Source organism: Scatophagus argus, chromosome 5, assembly GCF_020382885.2.
Source record: "Scatophagus argus isolate fScaArg1 chromosome 5, fScaArg1.pri, whole genome shotgun sequence".
NCBI lineage: Eukaryota > Metazoa > Chordata > Actinopteri > Scatophagidae > Scatophagus > Scatophagus argus.
The window spans coordinates 24,144,880-24,163,666 of record NC_058497.1 but is presented as its reverse complement, the minus strand read 5'-3'; the positions used below and the strand labels follow the sequence as shown (position 1 = coordinate 24,163,666).

General features: G+C 45.2%; 1 protein-coding gene across 2 annotated transcripts in view; it reads right to left on the bottom strand.

The window, feature by feature from the left end:
* nova2 (NOVA alternative splicing regulator 2) overlaps positions 1 to 18,787 on the bottom strand; it is a 77,165-nt gene that overhangs the window by 21,180 nt on the left and 37,198 nt on the right. For both annotated transcript variants that reach the window (XM_046389899.1, XM_046389898.1), the window contains one exon: positions 5,013 to 5,179. In XM_046389899.1, the coding sequence (XP_046245855.1) occupies positions 5,013 to 5,179 (167 nt within the window). The remainder of the gene's footprint in view (positions 1 to 5,012; positions 5,180 to 18,787) is intronic.

Below are 18,787 nucleotides of genomic sequence, written 5' to 3'. Positions count from 1 at the left end.
TTATGATGAACCTGCAGAGAATTAATCACCGCATGATGTTTCCCTCCTCCTGCACTCCTAACCAGCTCTCCTTTCCCTCCACACCTGCCCTGCTCCCTGTTTCCTCACCTCGTTCCCCTGACTTCAGCTTCTTCAGAATAAATTGCAATTAAACCGTCTTTCATTCACTGGTCAGCAACAACAACAACAACACAGATCTTCCTGACTGCTGGTGTGTTTGACTCATTTTCTGGATGAAGTTGAATTATTTCTCTCTTGCCAGCTAAGTCTTACACTCCACCTCTTCATCATCTGGCGCACAAAGTGAGCCAGACTGTACATTTTCCGGACATTTATGGCGCACTTCCTGTGCAGCAAGGCAAAAACAGGAAGTAGGAAACAGGTGTTTGTGCTGGAGGTGAAAGGTCACAGGAAATGGTCCCTTTCTCCTGCAGGAAGTAGTGGGAGGGAGAGGCCAGGAAAACAACCAGCCTAGAGTCTTTGTGTGCGAGTGTTTTCACTGTCCAGCGCTGTTGTCGTTACGGCTAAACAACGCCAAAGTGGTGCAGCAGCTTTCAGCCTGAATAAAGGCCAGTGCAGGCCAGCCCGGGCCAAAAATAGCCCCAGAATAATACCACAACAAAACCACAGGCCATTTACAGCTGATCTCACGGGGGACGCAGCGCCGACGCTGACGCTCACTTCCAAACACCATAATGCAACAATAACAGACGAGAGGCCATGTTTTACTGCCAATGTGAAGATGATACTGATGCAGCAAGTAGGTGATGCTTCACTCCATTACACATGAACATGGAACGGAGGTCTCCTGAGTGCTTTGGCTTTCATGTTACGTTGCTTTATGTTTATGTACTGCTTCTCTTCAAAGACTTAATTTACAGCTCACCAAAAATACCAGCAAACTCTGTATGTGTACAAATGTAAAGTACCTTTGTTAACATTTTGTGCATCCATCAAATACTGTCGGTCAGTTTTTTGAGAGCTCCTAGCGCCCAAAATATGAAGCTCTAATGTGTAGTGCAACATTAGAGTGTGCTGCAGTGTGAACATAATGGGGTGATGATGTTTTAGTGTATTTGAAGGGCGTAAACAAAAGCAGAATAATAAAAGTAATAAAATCCCTCAATAAATTCTTGTCATCCATCAGTCATGTCAGCCCTCATTAGAGCCGGCAGAAGAATTTCTTCGGCTCATAAATCATCTTCTTCGTGGGTCTGTTGTCCTGTAATGTGGCCTTGGAGTGCGGCGTGTCGTCTGTCAGTGTCGTCGCTGCTCTGTTTTTCTTTCTATCAGCAGCTGCTTCTTCCAGCGAGGCTCTCCGTCACTCTGCAGCTGTCGCTAACAAGAGTTCAGATCTGCTTCCAGCTTTCAGTCACCCACTCAGCCGGCCAGGCTCTGGTTTTTTGGCTCCGTTTGTCCTCTCTGTCTATCTGTCTCTATGTCATCTCTGTCCATTTCAACCCTCCTCCTCCTCCCAGTCTCTTGTTTCAGCTCCCTTCCTCTTTCTCACAACATCACAAACACCCTTCAAACATCTCCTCTCCCTCTGTCTCCGTCCCAGGGGTTAACCAGAGAGACCAGCAACACATGCTGCAACAGCCGCTCTCTTGACAAGCAGACCAAGAAGAAGGCATTTTATCCACAACCTGAAACAGTAGACAATCAACGGCTGCACCACACAGGACACCGATTCATCTTTCAGGGGCACACATGTGCAATGCATGATGGTGTGTATGTCAGCGTCTGTGTGTGTGTGTGTGTGTGTGTGTGTGTGTGTGTGTTTGTATGTGGTCCATTCATCAGAGTGAGTTTGTGTTGTCTTGGTTACAAAGTGTTTGCACAGTGAGAGTCAGGCTTTCAAAACTCTTTGAGGGTCTTCTGAGACTTCTCAGTTTTCTGTGTGTGTGTGCGCGCGTGTGTGTGATGTTGCTTTTCCTTTCATTGTTCTATCACATTTCCTTCCTTATGTGCTTCTAATTTGTTTTAATTAGACATTGAAAATCTAAAAAGCCCCTCATACTGCCTGTGCAAAAGAATTATTTTCACTGAGCTGCTAGTGTGCAAGAAACATTTCTCACAAAGAAGTTCTGAAGTCTTTGAAACACATTTGGCAGAACAAGATTTGTGTTTGTGCTGTCACAGGTTACTGAGGCAGCAAAACAAAAGGACTTTTACTTTTAATTAATCTGTAACTGGTTACCTTTTAAAGGAAGTGTAATTAAATATGTTCCTAATCAGCCTTTGGCACCAAATTGTTTCTTTATATTTTACCATAACTTACAAAAAACATTTTAAACTGCAGCACAATGTTCCTGTGGCCTGAAAATATTTATGCTTTTCGTGGCTACGTTATTAAATTGAATCTAAAATGAATTTCTTTCACAGCTTTGAACAGCCTCTGTGTGTCCAGCAGGCCTGAAGAGGTTATTTTGGTGTGTGCATGTGTGTGAACATGTGTGTATCTGATGTGTGTCGTCAAATCCATTCAGTCTCCTCTCCTACGTGGTATAAATAGCCTAAAGAGCAACAGGAGGATTCGCCGTCTATTCTAAGTGTCTAAATATCAGCAGCGATTAGCCTGCTTGTCTCCCTGCGGCTGCTCGCCTCATCCAAAACGGCATAACTCAACTGTCAGTCAGCCTCACACACTCCTGATGCTGAGACACAAAGAGTTCACCATTCAGTCCGTATGGAGGAGCATGAACTGATGCCTGGTGGCTTTGTTGAAGGAAGCGTTTGTCTCTTTTTGTAAATATACAACATGTCTCCACAGCCAGCAGCAGGTTAGCTTAGCTTAGCCCTAATGCTGGAATCAGGTGGAAAAAATCTGCGCAAAATCTAAAATGGATGACACCATTTTATGAGGATGTTTGTTTTTCATTTATCATATATATATATACAGTATATATGTTTGCTTCTGAGCACTAACTTCCTGGAATCTCCTCTGGTTTCCTGTCAACCACCCTACAACCTCCACATTTATTCTCTTAGAACTTATTTATTCTTTTTTACGGCACCCCTGAAAGCCGAAAGCTCTTGGCTGAATGCGACGCCCAGGAAGGTGGTGTGAAACAGGTACATGCCGCTGTAATATCCTTACAGCGGCACGTACTTTAGGGTACACAGTACGGCACACAATCTCAGCCTCAGAAGAATAAAAATTAGAGCAAATAGAACAAGACATCAACTTTACAAGCACCAGAGAACAAGACACCATATGTGCGAACACACTTCAGCTCTGGAGAGTGTGTGGGCATGAGGACTGAGTGTGTGTGTGTGTGTGTGTGTGTTTGTACCAAGTATAGATTAATTATGTATAATTCACCTCTGAGGACTGTGTGTGTGTGTGTGTGTGTGTGTGAGTGTGTGTGATGACTGTAATCATTCAGAAGTGTAAAGGTGTAGCGCTCCTTCTCCTCTGCCAATCCTAAAAATTCTGCTTATGACAGAGAAATCATAGCAGGGGAAAACACATGCAACTCTATCTTTCACTTTTCATTTAATATCTATTTTTAATGTTTAAAATATTTTGGAAACTAGTTTAAACCTTGAAATCAACATATAATTTTCTAAAAGCCACTACATTGTGTGTGTGTGTGTGTGTGTGTGTGTGTCCTCTAGCAAGCCTGAACAGTCAATAGTTGGAAACAATGCCAGACCTGACCAATCAATAGCGAGCAATCATGAAGCGAGAGCGATGATAATCACTTAAACAGATTGGGATCATAATCAATGGCCGCACTAATTGTCCTCCATTGTGCAGCAGGTATTGGCTGTACAATCAGCAGCCGAATGAGCTTCATATGAACTATTGAAATTAAACAACATTTTGCCAAATCGCTGAACAAAACTTTCTGCCTTCAACCCAAACCTACAAAAACAAACTGTCTCACTTCGAATGCTCTCACTTTGCAGAACGTTTGGTGATATCTTTTTAGGCAAATTAAACCCGTTATTCCAGCAGTCGTCTATGATACGACAGCTACGCATTGATTGTCTCCACACACCTGGCAAGCAAATTGGACGGGGGACACTGAGAGGACTGGGAAACAAACTGCACACATTTGTACAAACAAAAAGCTCCAGAAACACTGGAAAGAGCAAACACTGAGGTTGGAAAGAGATTTTTCAAGGAGCCTAAAACGACTCAGCTGTTAGAAACACACATATGGCACAGTTATAATCCCGCTCAAAGGCATAATGTGCAGGATCTGTGTCTGAACGTGCACACACTCCGCCTGTGTATTCTCAGCTTCTCGTTATTGTGCTGCGTTCAGGAGGTTTCTGGGCGTCAGCGATTCAGAGGAAAACCGTTGACTGTTGAGTCTCGTTGCCAGGGGGGTCACATCAGCAGAATACATGAATATAACGTAACGTCGTTCCCTAAACGCCACGTTTGCTGTGACGTGACAATCTGAATTAAGTCAGTAACGAGAACTCATCCTCTGACCTGATGCGTGACAATAACTACAAGGTCCAAGAAGACAGGGAGGATAGAAGACAGAAACAGAAACTGTGTGTGTGTGTGTGTGTGTGTGTTGATGTTCATGCCTCATGTGGAGTTTCTATGTTCACACCTCACACTCTGCGTCCTTTTGCTTCTCCTCTCGGCTTCTCTCCCTCCACCCATCTTTTTGTCTTTTCCCTTCTTGTCATCCTTTCTTTAATTGTCTCGTATTCGCTCTCATCTTCTCGTTGCTCTTTTCGTCTCATTTTTTATGTTTCACTCCCTCCCTCCCTCCCTCCCTCCCGCCTCTGTTTACGTGTCTCTATGGTCCCCTGTTGTTTTTCGCCTCATTCAGTTTCACTCGAACAGAAAATCAAAACTGGACCACGGACACACACAGTTTTTCGTTCCAAAGGCAGACACTTCCCTCCCTCTTTCCAGCTGAGGCAGATCTGGCACACACACATGCAGACACACACACACACACACACACACATGTTGCAGGTATGGGCTCATACCTGGTTTTCCTGGAACAGGACTGAACAGGAGAGGCGGTCACACTGACCTGTTTGACGCGGTCTGGGTTGACGGTGGTCTGCGGCTGCAGGATGCTGACTGGCTCTGTCTTCTGGGTGCTCTGAGGCATCTCCCTCACCTTCTCAGCGATGAAGTCATGGACACCGTTCAGCGCCTCCACCGTCCCCTGAATCAGACACACCCGCTCTGTCGTCCCTGCACACACACACACACACGGACAGAACAGGTGAGTTTCAGCTGAGGACAGAGGAGGTCGTTTTACTGTGAGCAAACAAAAAAGGGTGCAAACATAAAATACAAGCACGCTTATTCAACATTCAAACAGCACTTTTTGTGTCTTTTGTAACTCACATCATTGAATTTTTACTGCTGCTCCAAATTTGTGTCACTTTGATGAATGAATGTGTTCCAGGCATGTAAATTGAAGGTGGCAGCGGCACACCAAATGCTCTGCACAGCCAGAAATAAAGCCAAGAAGAAGAAGAAGAAGAAGAAGAACCTCATCCTTTATTTATAATGTAATCATTTCCAAAACTTGTGCTTCTTTATCAGTGTGAAAACTTTCACGCAGAGTTTTTCCTTCGTGTGGACACTCACAGAGGGCAGACGAAGGGCTGACGATGTGCAGGATATGTTGTCCCCATTCTACACTGGGAATTTTCTGTTTTCATCATTTTTATGTGCGGTTGAATGGAGATAGAAACGACCCTGGCTTTTTTTTTTTTTTTTTTAAAAAAAACAAAAAACAACTGAGATAAGAAAAGATAGCAAGGAACAGTAATGATCCCCGCAGGGAAATTCCACTGCAGCAGCAGCACGTAGTAACAGCAGAGAGAAAAAGTCCCAAACAAAACACTGAATTATCGAGAAATGTATTTGAAAATCCAAGGGGAGAAAAAGGAACATACATATGAAACACTGGGTGTGGTAAGTGACATTTAAAGCAGAAGACTAATTAGAAACTTGTAATTAATATCAAATTAGCCTTCAGAACAAAACACATTCAATTTATGTACGTTTCCAGGACTTTGTCCAGCCAGGAAATTAATTCCATGTCTAACATGAAAAATAAAACACGCTGCTGTGATTTCCAAACGTCTGCTTTAGTTCGGGGCAGAACATGTGTGTGAGCACTGACAGTCGCATCTTTAAGATTTACACCAGCTCTAAATAAACTGGCTAAACTCTATCAAACAATTTGAGAAGCTTTGAAGGTTCAGAGATTTACTCTCAGGATTTATGTGCACGACGAGGGCCAAAGAGCAGCAGAACATTTGCAGGAAATATAATAAACGTACGACCATTAAACTACACTTTTGCATCTGTTTGTGTGTGTGTGAATTGTGTTATGTAAAATGTCTCTTGCTGCATCCTCAAACGGTGAACAATGTTGGAATGATGGTCTTTTTAATATTGTGGTGACCAAAATTAATTAAGAATTTGAATAGATTAATAAAACATAATAGCTATGAGCACTATGTGCATGTGAACATGTGAAACATCTTTAAATGCCACAGTGTTTGTGGACATTATGTTGTTTTCTACTCTTCTTTGTATATTTTAGTGGTTTAGATGTTTTCCGTGCAGGCAGAGCTCTGATAATGTTGGCCTCATCTATGCATCAGTGTTGGATCCAGTGAGGAGGGCATGCAGACAGACAGACAGACAGACAGGCAGGCAGACAGGGTCTGAGGAGAATCTAGGCCAATGCAAAGCCTCTCAGTCCAGCTGTATCTCAACAACACAGTGAAAATAATCTCTCTCTAACCCTTTTAGCGTTTACTCTCTCTTCTCTCTTTTTCATTTTGTTTCCTCACTGTCCTTTCCTTTTCCCCTCCCTAACTCCCTTTATCTCCCCTTTGTTTCCCCCATTTCCTCCTCTTCCTGTCCCTCTTCCATCCCTCTCTCTCTCTCTCTCTCTCTCGCTCTCTCCCTTGACTCCAGTATTTAGTGGGACCTGCTCTTATCTCTGCTCAGCAGCGTGTCAGTCAGAGCTTCCTGTCTCCTCCCTCTGCCATCATTGTTGGACTGGCTCGGTTTGGCCCGGCTCGGCTCTCCATAGATGCACTGGGAGCAGAAGGATTGAGGCAGCGATTGACAAAAGCTGTGCAGTGTTGGTGCCCATATTTGGAAGCTGATGGTCCATCATGGTGTAGGGTCAAATAAAGCCAAATTAAAGACTTTTTAATGTTATGTGAAATTGAACACTGGAAAGAAAGACGCTATGAGAGAGCAGTTGCACTGATCAAACTCCAGCTTTTCTAAAAAAGGAGACTTCAGAATACTTTTTAGTACTTCTAATGGTGGACTTGTGGATTTGCTGCACACCGTGAACATAAAGAGATGAACGTGTGGGCGGAGGGGTTGAACAACAGAGGCTAAAAATAAAACACACACAGCACATTCAGGCATTCGCAGCATTTAGCTACCTGGCCATGTTGGACTGTTGTAACGCCTGTTAGCATTACAGCGAGATTAATTCCCATTCCTATTTTTATAGATTGTTGACAGCAGTGACATGCAGTCTCTGTTGACAGCAGCTGACTGCTTCAGTTTGGCTACGAGTTAACGAGTCACACAAACTGGATGCTGGTGCGGTTTTTTAAGGTGTTAGCCACATGCTAACGTTTCAGCTTTTTTCTGCATTTAATTCAGCATTAGTGATGACCAGTGGCATGTGTGTGTGTGTGCGAGAGAGAGAGAGAGAGAGAGAAAGAGAGAGAGAGAGAGTGTGTGTGTGTGTGTGTGTGTGTGTGCATGCTGATACTGAGGAAACTGGGCTTCGCCTCACCCTGACAGCTGGTGCCCTCTGGGTAATCTGGACTCAGCCAATCAGAAACAAGGATTAGCAGGCCATTGTCTTGGCACAAGTGTGTGTTTGTCGTATTTATGAGTTGTGATTGTGTGTGCATGCAGTTGTGTGTGTGTGTGCGTGCGTGCATGCGTGTGTGCGTAGTGAGCAGTAAAGGCCACACTGACGGTGGAGATCACTGAAGCTGCTGTGCAGCTGTGCCACTGCAGCACTGCAGACATGCTTAATGCGATTACGCATTACTGACCAAAAGATCACTCAGAGATCAATTAGTGTTCATACTATACAGAACATGACTGACACTTTTATCGAAGGTGCTTCATGAGTGCACACGTGAGCAATCAAACTTTTGAACTTTGCAGTGGTTGGGCTGGAGTTTCATGCAGAAAAGGCACCGATTATATCTTCATCACCTTTGTTTCTTTTATTTTCTCACAGTTTCCCCTAAAACTAATCTTAATTGAGCAAATTGCTTTAAAACTGCAATGCGTCTTGTTTTGGCCACCAGAGGACAGAAAAACTGCACAAGCTAACACAAACAGCTGCCGACTTGCACATGGAGCAACATTATCAAATCTGAGCTTGTTTGCTAAAAGCGTCTGCTGCTGAAAATTAGGTTAATGACAACGCTGAGAATGAAGTGAATGTGCTGTTGAACTGAAACTATGAGCTAAAAACAGGTTAAAAAGCTTTGTGGAGCTGCAGAGTCGATGGTAAGTCATAACGCACAGTTACTGGATCAATTATTTTCATAACAGAAAAGAAATCTTAATTAGTGGTGCTTTAAACGTCAGGTTGGAACTTTGTGTATCTAAAAGTTGCCGTCTGTTAGGAGGCAGCAGTTTGCACAAACAAAACGACAGCTCAGAAAATCCTTCTGAAAGGGAGACAAACTGAGAAGAAAACACAAACAGGCTTCTGATTACGATCATGTTTGGAGGGGCTGCTTTGTGTAAATATGTGTTTAAATCTGCTTTACCTTAGCTTGTCTTGTTTATCATGCAGCACACAGATCCACAGTCGCTGACATACGAATGCACAAACCAACGCCAGCACAGAATTTACACATCCCTCAGTGATCAGCAGTGAGCTCCTTTGGCAGTAACTTCAGTACTGGTCCCACTGGTGCAAGACATCACAGTGTGTGTGTGTGTGCGTGCGTGTGTGTGTCTTTGCACAGTATGTGACTTGTAAACCGAACCTCATCATTTGACATTTTGACGGTTGGAAGCAGTTTCCAAACTTGATGTGCTGCAGCTGCTGAAGTAATATCTGTTGAGCGTCGTTAAGACTGCTGCCTCCGTGTTGCTCCCAGAGGCAGAACAGAGCAGGTAGAACAACACTGTGCTGTATGTTTAGCATTCATGTACATACGGTGCATGAATGAGTCTCTTCCACTGCAGGAACGTTAACTTGTCACAGTTTTTGTTCCTGTTGTTGTTGTTGTTGTTATCCCTGATCAAGAGGTGAAACTGACCTCAAATTTTAGGTACTTTCATGTGCCGTCCGTCTTGATTGGTAGAGCAAATGCGTGGTTACATCCCAACGATGATGACTACAGCAAACACAAAAGAAGAACTGACCAATAGGATTGTGTGAGCACTCCCGTCCTAACAGGCCCTCTTGGGAGGTAAGCAGAGTTTATTACAGTACATGGAGAGCAAGAAAAAAACTGAATGGGACCACAAACCAAAGACCGCAAGACAGAGTGGAGAACGAGGCTCACAGTTTGTACAAGACAAAAAAAATTAGAGGCTCTAAAGTCTGACATGTCTTTGAGCATTCAGGTTATAGAAAGTGTCAGGTCAGAGGGTTGTTAAGCTCCTGAAATGAAACACCTGCAACAGTGCCAGCGAGGGACTAATAAACGCCAGGGGTTTGACTTCCACTGACGCACAGATACCAACACAGTCTGCTCAGCCATGGTACTGCAAGACAGTTTCATTAGTTAGTTTAGTTTCATATTTGGTACACTTTAGTGTACAGGCTGCAGCTAACAATGCAGCTCGCAGCTCAGCTTCTGTCTCTCAGTGTCACAGTGGACAAAAGCTGCAACATCAAGGACAGGAAGTTTAATTACTGGAGGTCTTATTTCTATCAGAGGATGACGAGGGTGGAAAATGAAAAGCAAGAGTCTGTGAAATTCATCCCCGACGTGAACTTCGGCTCGCTATTTCCACAGTGACCAAGTGACCCAGCGCCACTTCATTCAGCACCAGAACTCTCATCATCATCATCCTCATCATCATCATGATCCAGGCTGTGAACCCTGACAGTTGTTTTTATTAAAGTCTAGCATGACTCACTCCTTCCTCCCCTGCTCTCCTCCTCCTCCTCCTCCTCCTCCTCCTCCTCCTCTCCCTGATGACCAGAGAGGCACCGGAGGCAGCAGACAGGCAGCACAGCGAGCTGCTTCTCCTCTGATTTCTGACTCACAGTAACACACAGCAGCATATGCACGCTCGCTATGACGATGCATACTGATGCTGCTGGATGAACTCCAGGGTCTCAACACAGAGAGCGACATGTTAACATGCCAGAGATGAAAGCAACACGATCCTGGAGAGGGAGGGGATGCAACCGCCCTCTGCTGCTCGAGGCATGAAGAACATCAGGGAGGAAGGAGAAGATACATAACGTACAGAAAAGCAGAGCTGAACTTGCATTTGAGTTTCAGCCTTTTCTTAACGCACTACACATTAACTGGAGTCAAACTGTCCTTTGGAGTGTTCAACAGTAATAGTGAGGAGGGTGATGCTACAGTGTGACCTCACACTTGCCGCTGCAGCCATATAGTTATAGTGTCAGCTCGCTGTGAAGAGGACTCTGGGTTTCTGTTAACTGCCGCAGCCGTGATTCACTCCCTCCAGTCGGGTGTGGAGGGAGCTGGATGCTCAGAGCGCATAACGCTGCCCTCAAACTCACACTAGTTTCTTGTGTTTTAAGTGGTGTGACTCACAGGAAGTTGGCTGTTGGAATAAACCTTCCATTGGCAGACTATTTCAGCTGGCATCCTCCACCCCTTTCGCTATCGGCGACATTATTTTGCATCTTTGGCTTCGCGTTGACCAAGACGAATGTGATCAGTTTAAAGAAACACAAACAAGCCAGAGTGTTTTTCGCCTCCTAGTCCAGAATGATGATGGGTTCAGCCAGAGCTTCCTCCAGCGCTGGCACAACACTAAAACGAATGTGTGAGGATGGAGATTTCATACTTGGTGGAACTGAACCCCAAAATACAGAAACTGGGCCCTCCACCAACATGAAGTTCAGGCCACTCATCATACATGCTCAGCCTGTGAAAACAGTGATATAACATCTTCTGTGGTCCCGGAGTAAGAAAATAATCCCATAATGATGTCACCAGGCTTGTCTGAACTTGGGTTTGACAAATTTATAACAGGCCACTTGCTGTGCAAACTGTAATATGGACAGTTAGCAGGGAGAGGAAACCTGATGCTGTTTAGTCTCATGGTGGGAAATGTATGGTACTTCAGCATGAGCTCAGTCCTGAGACTGACAAAAATGTCTTGATCCAGTGAGTCGAAGGACACATTAAGGCAGAGATTTGATGCGATGGGCCACTGAAGAGTCTTTTACGAAAACAAATTTACAGGCCGCGATGTAAAAACTCTGTGACTTTCCTCAACAAAGTCTGAGAGTTTCTGTGACCTGAAAAAAATTCGACTCCTTCTTGGTTTATTAATGTTGTTTTTCAGCTCAGACAACCACTAAAGGCATAAACAGTCTGGGTTTTCACTAAAAACCGCCAGCTTGTGCAACAATTGTTGTCAAATATATTATAAAGTGACCCATTTGAAAAAAGTCACAAATTCTCCCCCGAGAGTCCTTTAAACACCCCCGAAGTTGCCTGTCTGGAGTGAGTTTCTCAAACTTTTTTTTAATATTTGAGAAATATCAGCAGAGAATAACAGAGCAGAGGGGGATGAAGAGACAGGATGTGACAGCATCGCCAGAGGTCTCGTGTTCACAGGTACATGATGTCCGTCCCCCGCTAAGCTGAGACGTACAGCTTTTGCACTTCCAGCACCACTCTGATGGAAAAACATCAGCAGGGGAGAGAATGACAACCAGTAGAGATTCAGAAAAGGAGATGCTGAGGTTCACACGACTTGTGTCACATCCGAAAAACATCAAGCGCGGGGAAGGCATAAGGAAAGACAGAGAAACGGACAGACAGTCAGAGGGGGAGAGGCAGATCGGCACGGACTCAAGACAGTAATGTCAAAATGGAGTGACACCAGAGAAAGAGGGAGACAAACGGAGACGAGCAGAGAGACAGACAGACTGGGACGCAGAGAGAGAAACCTCTGCGAAACCTGTCACAACAAAGTAACATCAGGAAAACAGAGAGGAAGAGAGACAAAAAGACACAGCGATTCTGCAAGACGTACACAGAAATGCAGACGGGGACAGATAGAAACTGAAAGACAGACGCATGTAGTGACACGTGAGACACCTTTCTAGACGTCGTGTTAATCTACAACTTTTTGGGTTCCGCCGTCCTCTACTAAAACAAGCAAGTTGCACGAAATTCATAACATCAGCGTACATAACTCACACCATGTCAACACATTAGCATCACATTTTTACATTTTTATAGATGTAGAAATATAGTTAGGATGCTGTTCCACGCTGACAGATACTCATGTCACATACTGAGAGTGAGACAGGTGGAGCAGGAAAGGTCAAATGCAGTCATCACAGGAAAAGAAAGTTAATGAAGATTAAATCCAGGCAGAGGCATACAAGCAGACAGACGCAGACAGTCAGAGCTATGACTTAAAGATAAAAAAAAGTCCATCTCATGGTATGAAATGGCCTCGGCGGCTCCACCCGAGCTGACTGGAGGCGCAGTGAGACGTTAATGTAAGCTCATTAAACAGATCTCCTTAGGCTGCGGATAAGCTCAGGTTAACTGGCTACCTTTGATCAGATCTGCTGGATTAGCCAGCTGTTGGAGGTGCAGCTCAACACCTTGTTGTTCCGGAGGGTTAAAGAGTATATGGAAAGGCTTAGAGAGGACAAGCAGACAGAGAGGGAAGACATGAAGGTCAGCAGCAGATCCTGACATCATGTGCCTGTTCATCTCAGCCTCATAAAGTCTTTACAACGAGAAGCCCAACATTTCAGCCTCACCTGCTTCTCTCACAAAAAGGTTTACGTCAGGGTTGAGTTTAGAAACAAATAAGAAAAACTTTAACAGGCACTAGAAACTTTAAAAATATAACAGTAAAGTTTGGTGCAAAAACATCTGATCTCACACTGCTCTTCTGGAATCAGACATTATGTGTGGGTATTTTTATTGTCATTCAAATGCAGTCATCTCAAACACAAGATTACTGAAATTGTTCATTATGTGCACCAAAGTGTATTATTAGTGAGATAAACCAATATCCACGTATTATTAGGCCCAAACCAGGTTTCATTTTCCTCAGCAGCGAAGAGGCAGAAGTCTGATGATGAGCTGAGTTTTATCAGCTACACGCAGCTTCTCATGAAACCACACTCAGTATTTCCTGTTGTAAAAGGAGTTTATTTCCTGATTTGTGTTGTAAAAAAAACAAAGCACATTCTGTGTCAGATAAATATTCAAGACAGAAGTCTGAGGAGGCTGACAATCTCTTTTCTCACCACTGTTTATACTAACGTCTTAAAATGAAAGTTCTAATGATTCACTGCTTTCTCACTGTTACATGAAGTACCTCTAAGCCCACAAATCACGACTTTCTGTCACCTTCTGTCACATTATAACCAGCCCTGTTCATCCTGCTCTGACTCTACACTGACATGACTTCAGCTTACCCACACAGCGGGCCCTTGTCATGCAGAAAAAGGAGCTGATGCTGACCCAAAGGCCAATGGGTGGATTCATTGACTGACACCCCAGTAAGCTAACAGAAACTACCATAAAGGCCTCAGTACCCAATTTAAATGGCTTTATGGCCTAAAGAGGAGGCCCAGCTGGGGAACAAAAGCAGACAGAAAGACAGACAGATGGATGAATGGACAGAAACTCCCACAGAAACACTCCAAAATGTTGTAGAGCTGTTTTAGCTGCAAAGCTGCCTGTGTGTTTAGAGTGAGATGTCATTAAAGTCCCTGTTGAAGTGATGGTGAGCTGTCCCAATACTTTTGTCTATATAGTATAGATAGATACGTAGATGGATAAATACATTTGTTGCATAACTGCTGTTGCAAAGTTTTGCCAGTGACTATAAACCAGCGGAGGAGGCGGTCAGTCTCCCCTTGACTTGATCCTGCTCAGTTACCTTGGCAACTGACAGTCTCACTCACACACACACACACACACACACACACAGCACAGTGTATATACACCAAACACAATCTTTCACACAGCTGGGCAGCTGTTGGTGATGTCATGAGTTGTTATTCCAAATGGAGAGACAGAGAGAGGGAGGGAGGGAGAGAGAGGGAGGGAGGGAGAGAGGGAGGGAGAGAGAGGGAGGGAGGGAGAGAGGGAGGGAGAGAGAGGGAGGGAGGGAGAGAGAGAGCATGACTGCATGAATGCATGACTGCATGTGCTGATGTAATCAGGGGCAGTAAGGAAACTTGGACCTGTTCTCTGCTGCAGTCGACCAAGTCTTCATCAGAGAGAGGGAACAGGACAGAAAGACAGGAGGGACGAGGAGGGGCAGAGGCAAGATGGAAAGGAAGGAAGGAAAAATGAAGCAAGGAAAGATGGAAAGGAGGTAGGATGGTAGGATGGAAGAAGGAAAGAGGGATCTGCAAAACAAAAGAGGAACGAAAATATCAAAAGGGATTAAAAAAACAAAGAAAGAAAAGAAGCAAGCAGGGAAAAAAAACACAAAGAAAAGAAAACAAGCAAGCAAACAGGAAAAGAAGGAAGGACGGAGAGAAATCAGGTCCAACACTGCAGCTTATGTGGATGAAAATGTGATGGTTGCTTTGTAACAGGCTGGCAGAAAGTTGGGCTCGTCTCCCCTGAGAGCCTACGGGGCTGTAATACACACTCTCCCACTGGCTTCCACATCATTTACACCAGACAAAATCATGGTCAATTAGGAAAAATCCATTAAATCTCAGAGTTACTGTGGTCAGATGGCTCGGGGCGCTGCTTTTACTGGTCTTCGCTGACTTTTACTCACTTTAAAACCAACAAAACAGGGAAAAACACAAGCTTTCCTCAGGTAGCCTGATGTCTCGACGAGCTGAGGCGCAAACAGTCCAGACGAGAAAACATCTGCAGAATATGGCTTCTGCTGCAGCGCAGTGTTATTTTGTGATAAGAAAAACACCCCTTCAAGAAAATGCTTGCATTGCTCCACGTGGGACCTTCACAGCTCTATAAAAACCACAGAAACCAGATGCACAAAGTACAATTAAGTACTCCGAATGTTCCACTCCAAGAAATTCCACAAAGAAAAGTACTGCACAAACGTCTCGGACAGGGAAGCACAAAGATGACAACACAAAGTATTCATCTAAGGGCAATAAAACATGTATGTGTGAGGAAAACAGAAACCGGTGGGATGTGTACACAGAGAGTTAAGTTCGGCGTTAACGTTGATTCATTTCCTGTATCGACTTTCGGCCTTCTGTTCCTCGTCTTATCTTTTTTAAAGCAGCACCAGGAACTGTAAAAACATGGTTTCCTGTCAGCCTCCCTCCTCCCCTCCTCCCCTCCTCCCCCTCTCCTCCCTCTTTCCCTCCCTCTCAGCCTTTATCTGTCCCGAGGTCCAGCGCTGACGGAGCACTCGGTGAGAAGAATAAGGCAAGTCTCTCTAAAGAATAACAAAAGAAGCTGGAAGAAAAGGCAGGAATTCCTCTGCTCTGATGTAAGGCTTTTCACTTGGAGAGTCCTGCTGCTCTCCGTCCAGCCTCCACCTCCATGTCCTTCACTTATCCAGTCCACAAAGTCCCTTTGCTGGGTATCTGCACGCCACATAAAATCACACTTCCTTCATCCAGCTTTTCAAGCTATCTGGAAGCGAAAGCAAAATTTTGAAGCCGAATGTAAGAAACAACTCAGAATATGTTTGGTTTCGATGAAGAAGCTGCACTTTCTAGCGGAAGCCTTGAATGCAACACGGTTCATGCTCACACAGGACTGATCTGTGCACGTGTCAAGAGGCATCAAACCCCTTTTTAACAATCGACCATCCCTTCCCCCTCGAATTTTGTATTCTTTTTACTTTTGTTCACAGCTGGGGAAAATTATCTTCCAAAAGTTTGCATTAGCCTTGGCAGAGCCTTCGCTGTATTGGGCTTTTATTTTGAAGCTCTAGTCCCTCTGTGACGTGTCTGCTGTATTTCTGGTCTGCACAGACGTGGGTTTCTTTACGTAGCTGCTCTTTCCTCCTTATCTTCTATATTAAAATACAAGTTAGATGAATGAGACAGGATTCCTTTTCGGGGATGATCATTTTCTGGTGACAAAAACAGCCTTTTCTCATCATCCACCCTCTCTTCAGCTCTGCTCCCCTGTTTCCCATCATCCTCCCCCTCCTTCCCCCCAATCCTCCCTCCCTCCCTGTCTTTTCTTTTCTTGTCTTTCTTTCTTTGGCAGCAGGATGAGTGTTGCCCAAGTGACCCGACCCATGCCGAGCAAACAGCTGAAAAGATGCCATGACTGCCTCTCCCCTCTCCCTTCCCCTCTCCTCTCCTCTCCTCTCCTCTCCTCCCCCTCCTCTCCTGCTCTCCTCTCCTCTCCTCCCCTCTCCTCTCCTCTCCACTCCTCTCCTCTCCTCTCCTCTCCTGCTCTCCTCTCCTGCTCTCCTCTCCTCTCCTCCCCCCTCCTCTCCTCTCCTCTCCTGCTCTCCTCTCCTCTCCTCCCCCCTCCTCTCCTCTCCTCCCCCTCCTCTCCTGCTCTCCTCTCCTCTCCTCCCCTCTCCTCTCCTCTCCACTCCTCTCCTCACCTCTCCTCTCCTGCTCTCCTCTCCTGCTCTCCTCTCCTCTCCTCCCCTCTCCTCTCCTCTCCTCCCCCCTCCTCTCCTCTCCTCTCCTGCTCTCCTCTCCTGCTCTCCTCTCCTCTCCTCCCCCCTCCTCTCCTCTCCTCTCCTGCTCCCCTCTCCTCTCCTCCCCCCTCCTCTCCTCTCCTCTCCTCTCCTCTCCTCTTCTGCACTCCTCTCCTCTCCTCCCCTCTCCTCTCCTCTCCTCTCCTCTCCACTCCTCTCCTGCTCTCCTCTCCTCTCCTCCCCCCTCCTCTCCTCTCCTCTCCTCTTCTGCACTCCTCTCCTCTCCTCCCCCTCCTCTCCTCTCCTCTCCTCTTCTGCACTCCTCTCCTCTCCTCCCCTCTCCTCTCCTCTCCACTCCTCTCCTGCTCTCCTCTCCTCCCCCCTCCTCTCCTCTCCTCTCCTCTTCTGCACTCCTCTCCTCTCCTCTCCTCTCCTCTCCACTCCTCTCCTCTCCTGCTCTCCTCTCCTCTCCTCTCCTCTTCTGCTCTCCCCTCCTCTCCTCTCCTCTCCTCTTCTGCTCTCCTCTCTTCTCCTCTCTCCCCTCCCTCCCTCATTTCTTTTTCCTCACTTTGACGTCCTCTAAGTTTCCTCGCTCTTCCTCTCACACCTTAATGTAACCTCAGTGTCGTCTCCCACCCTCATGTCTTCCAGCGCTTTCTCTTTCCACTTCTCCTCCTCCTCCTCCTCCTCCTCCTTTCTTTCCATCACTCTGTTGTACCTGCTGTCACATTCATCTGAAAGCTGCCAGCCTTTCCTCAGCAACAAGAGAAAGTAGAAAACAGAGAGGGAACAAAAGCAAAGGAAAAAAAACAGTAAGACTTCAGGACCAGTTTGCCAGGTGCTTTTAAAAAAGCTTTTAAAAAGCACCTGGAAAGTCCAAATAAGTTAGAGCAGCCCAAACTGATGGTTTAAAGCAGGATGACTTGTCTGATCCACAATCATTTTCTGACAGCATTTCTATTTGAAAATGCTTCCTTTATGTGCCCTGAAACATGTTCATACTTCATTCTATTTATTGTTTGTCCAAGTCATTATTGTTATTGTATTTTTTTCCTGTTGAGTGAATGCGTACTTAAAACAAAGTGCTCCTGCTCCAAGCAAAAATGTATAAATACACATGTGTGCATATACTGTATTTTATTATATTAAGAAAATATCTGCGAACACATTTTGCTGCAAGTGCAACTGATAAATAGTTTCATTTCAGGTGTTTTTAAGGTAAAACTTTTGTCTAAATGAAAATGTACAACTTGGCAACAACAAATCCTTCTCCTTTTGATTCCTTAAGTACAGTAGGCAGGCTCAGGTACACCACGTCGCTGTGTACATGCACACACACACACACACACACACACACACACACACACACACACACGCACACCCACACACACGCACACACACACACAGTGGAGATGTGAGAAAATAACTGGCTAATTGGAGCTGAGTATGTAAATTGCATCCGAAATGCAAACACCTGCCACTTTGAATCGATTTGTTTGTGAATGAGGCATCACTGGTATAACCCGAGAGCCAATCAGAAGCCACGGTTTACCTCACGAGGAGCAGCTTCGTGTCCCCAAACCGGGAGGTAAAGTTAGCATGTCTGCAGGTCACGGCTGGCACAGGAAGTGACGAGAACAGACAGAAGTAATAATGTGTTCCACTGGGTCTTCCCCATGGACACACACACACACAAACACACACAGATACATTCTTGTCTCATGTCATTAGCTGATGATACGCTTTCACACACTCATGGAAAGAACGCAGACACACTCACACTTACACACACACACTCGGATATCCAGCTCTCTAGAAAGTCACACATCTCACTATGTAACCGCAGTCAACTATATATACACGGCTAATCACCTGCATACTCATCTGTCTTCTGCACACACATGCACACACACACACACACACACACACACACACACAGCTCGTTTGTCTCCTCGGAGGGCCTGCGTGGTAATCGGACCTCGTGTGAATTCTTGGTTGACCCAAACAAGTTCAGTGCTGTTCTGACTTTAC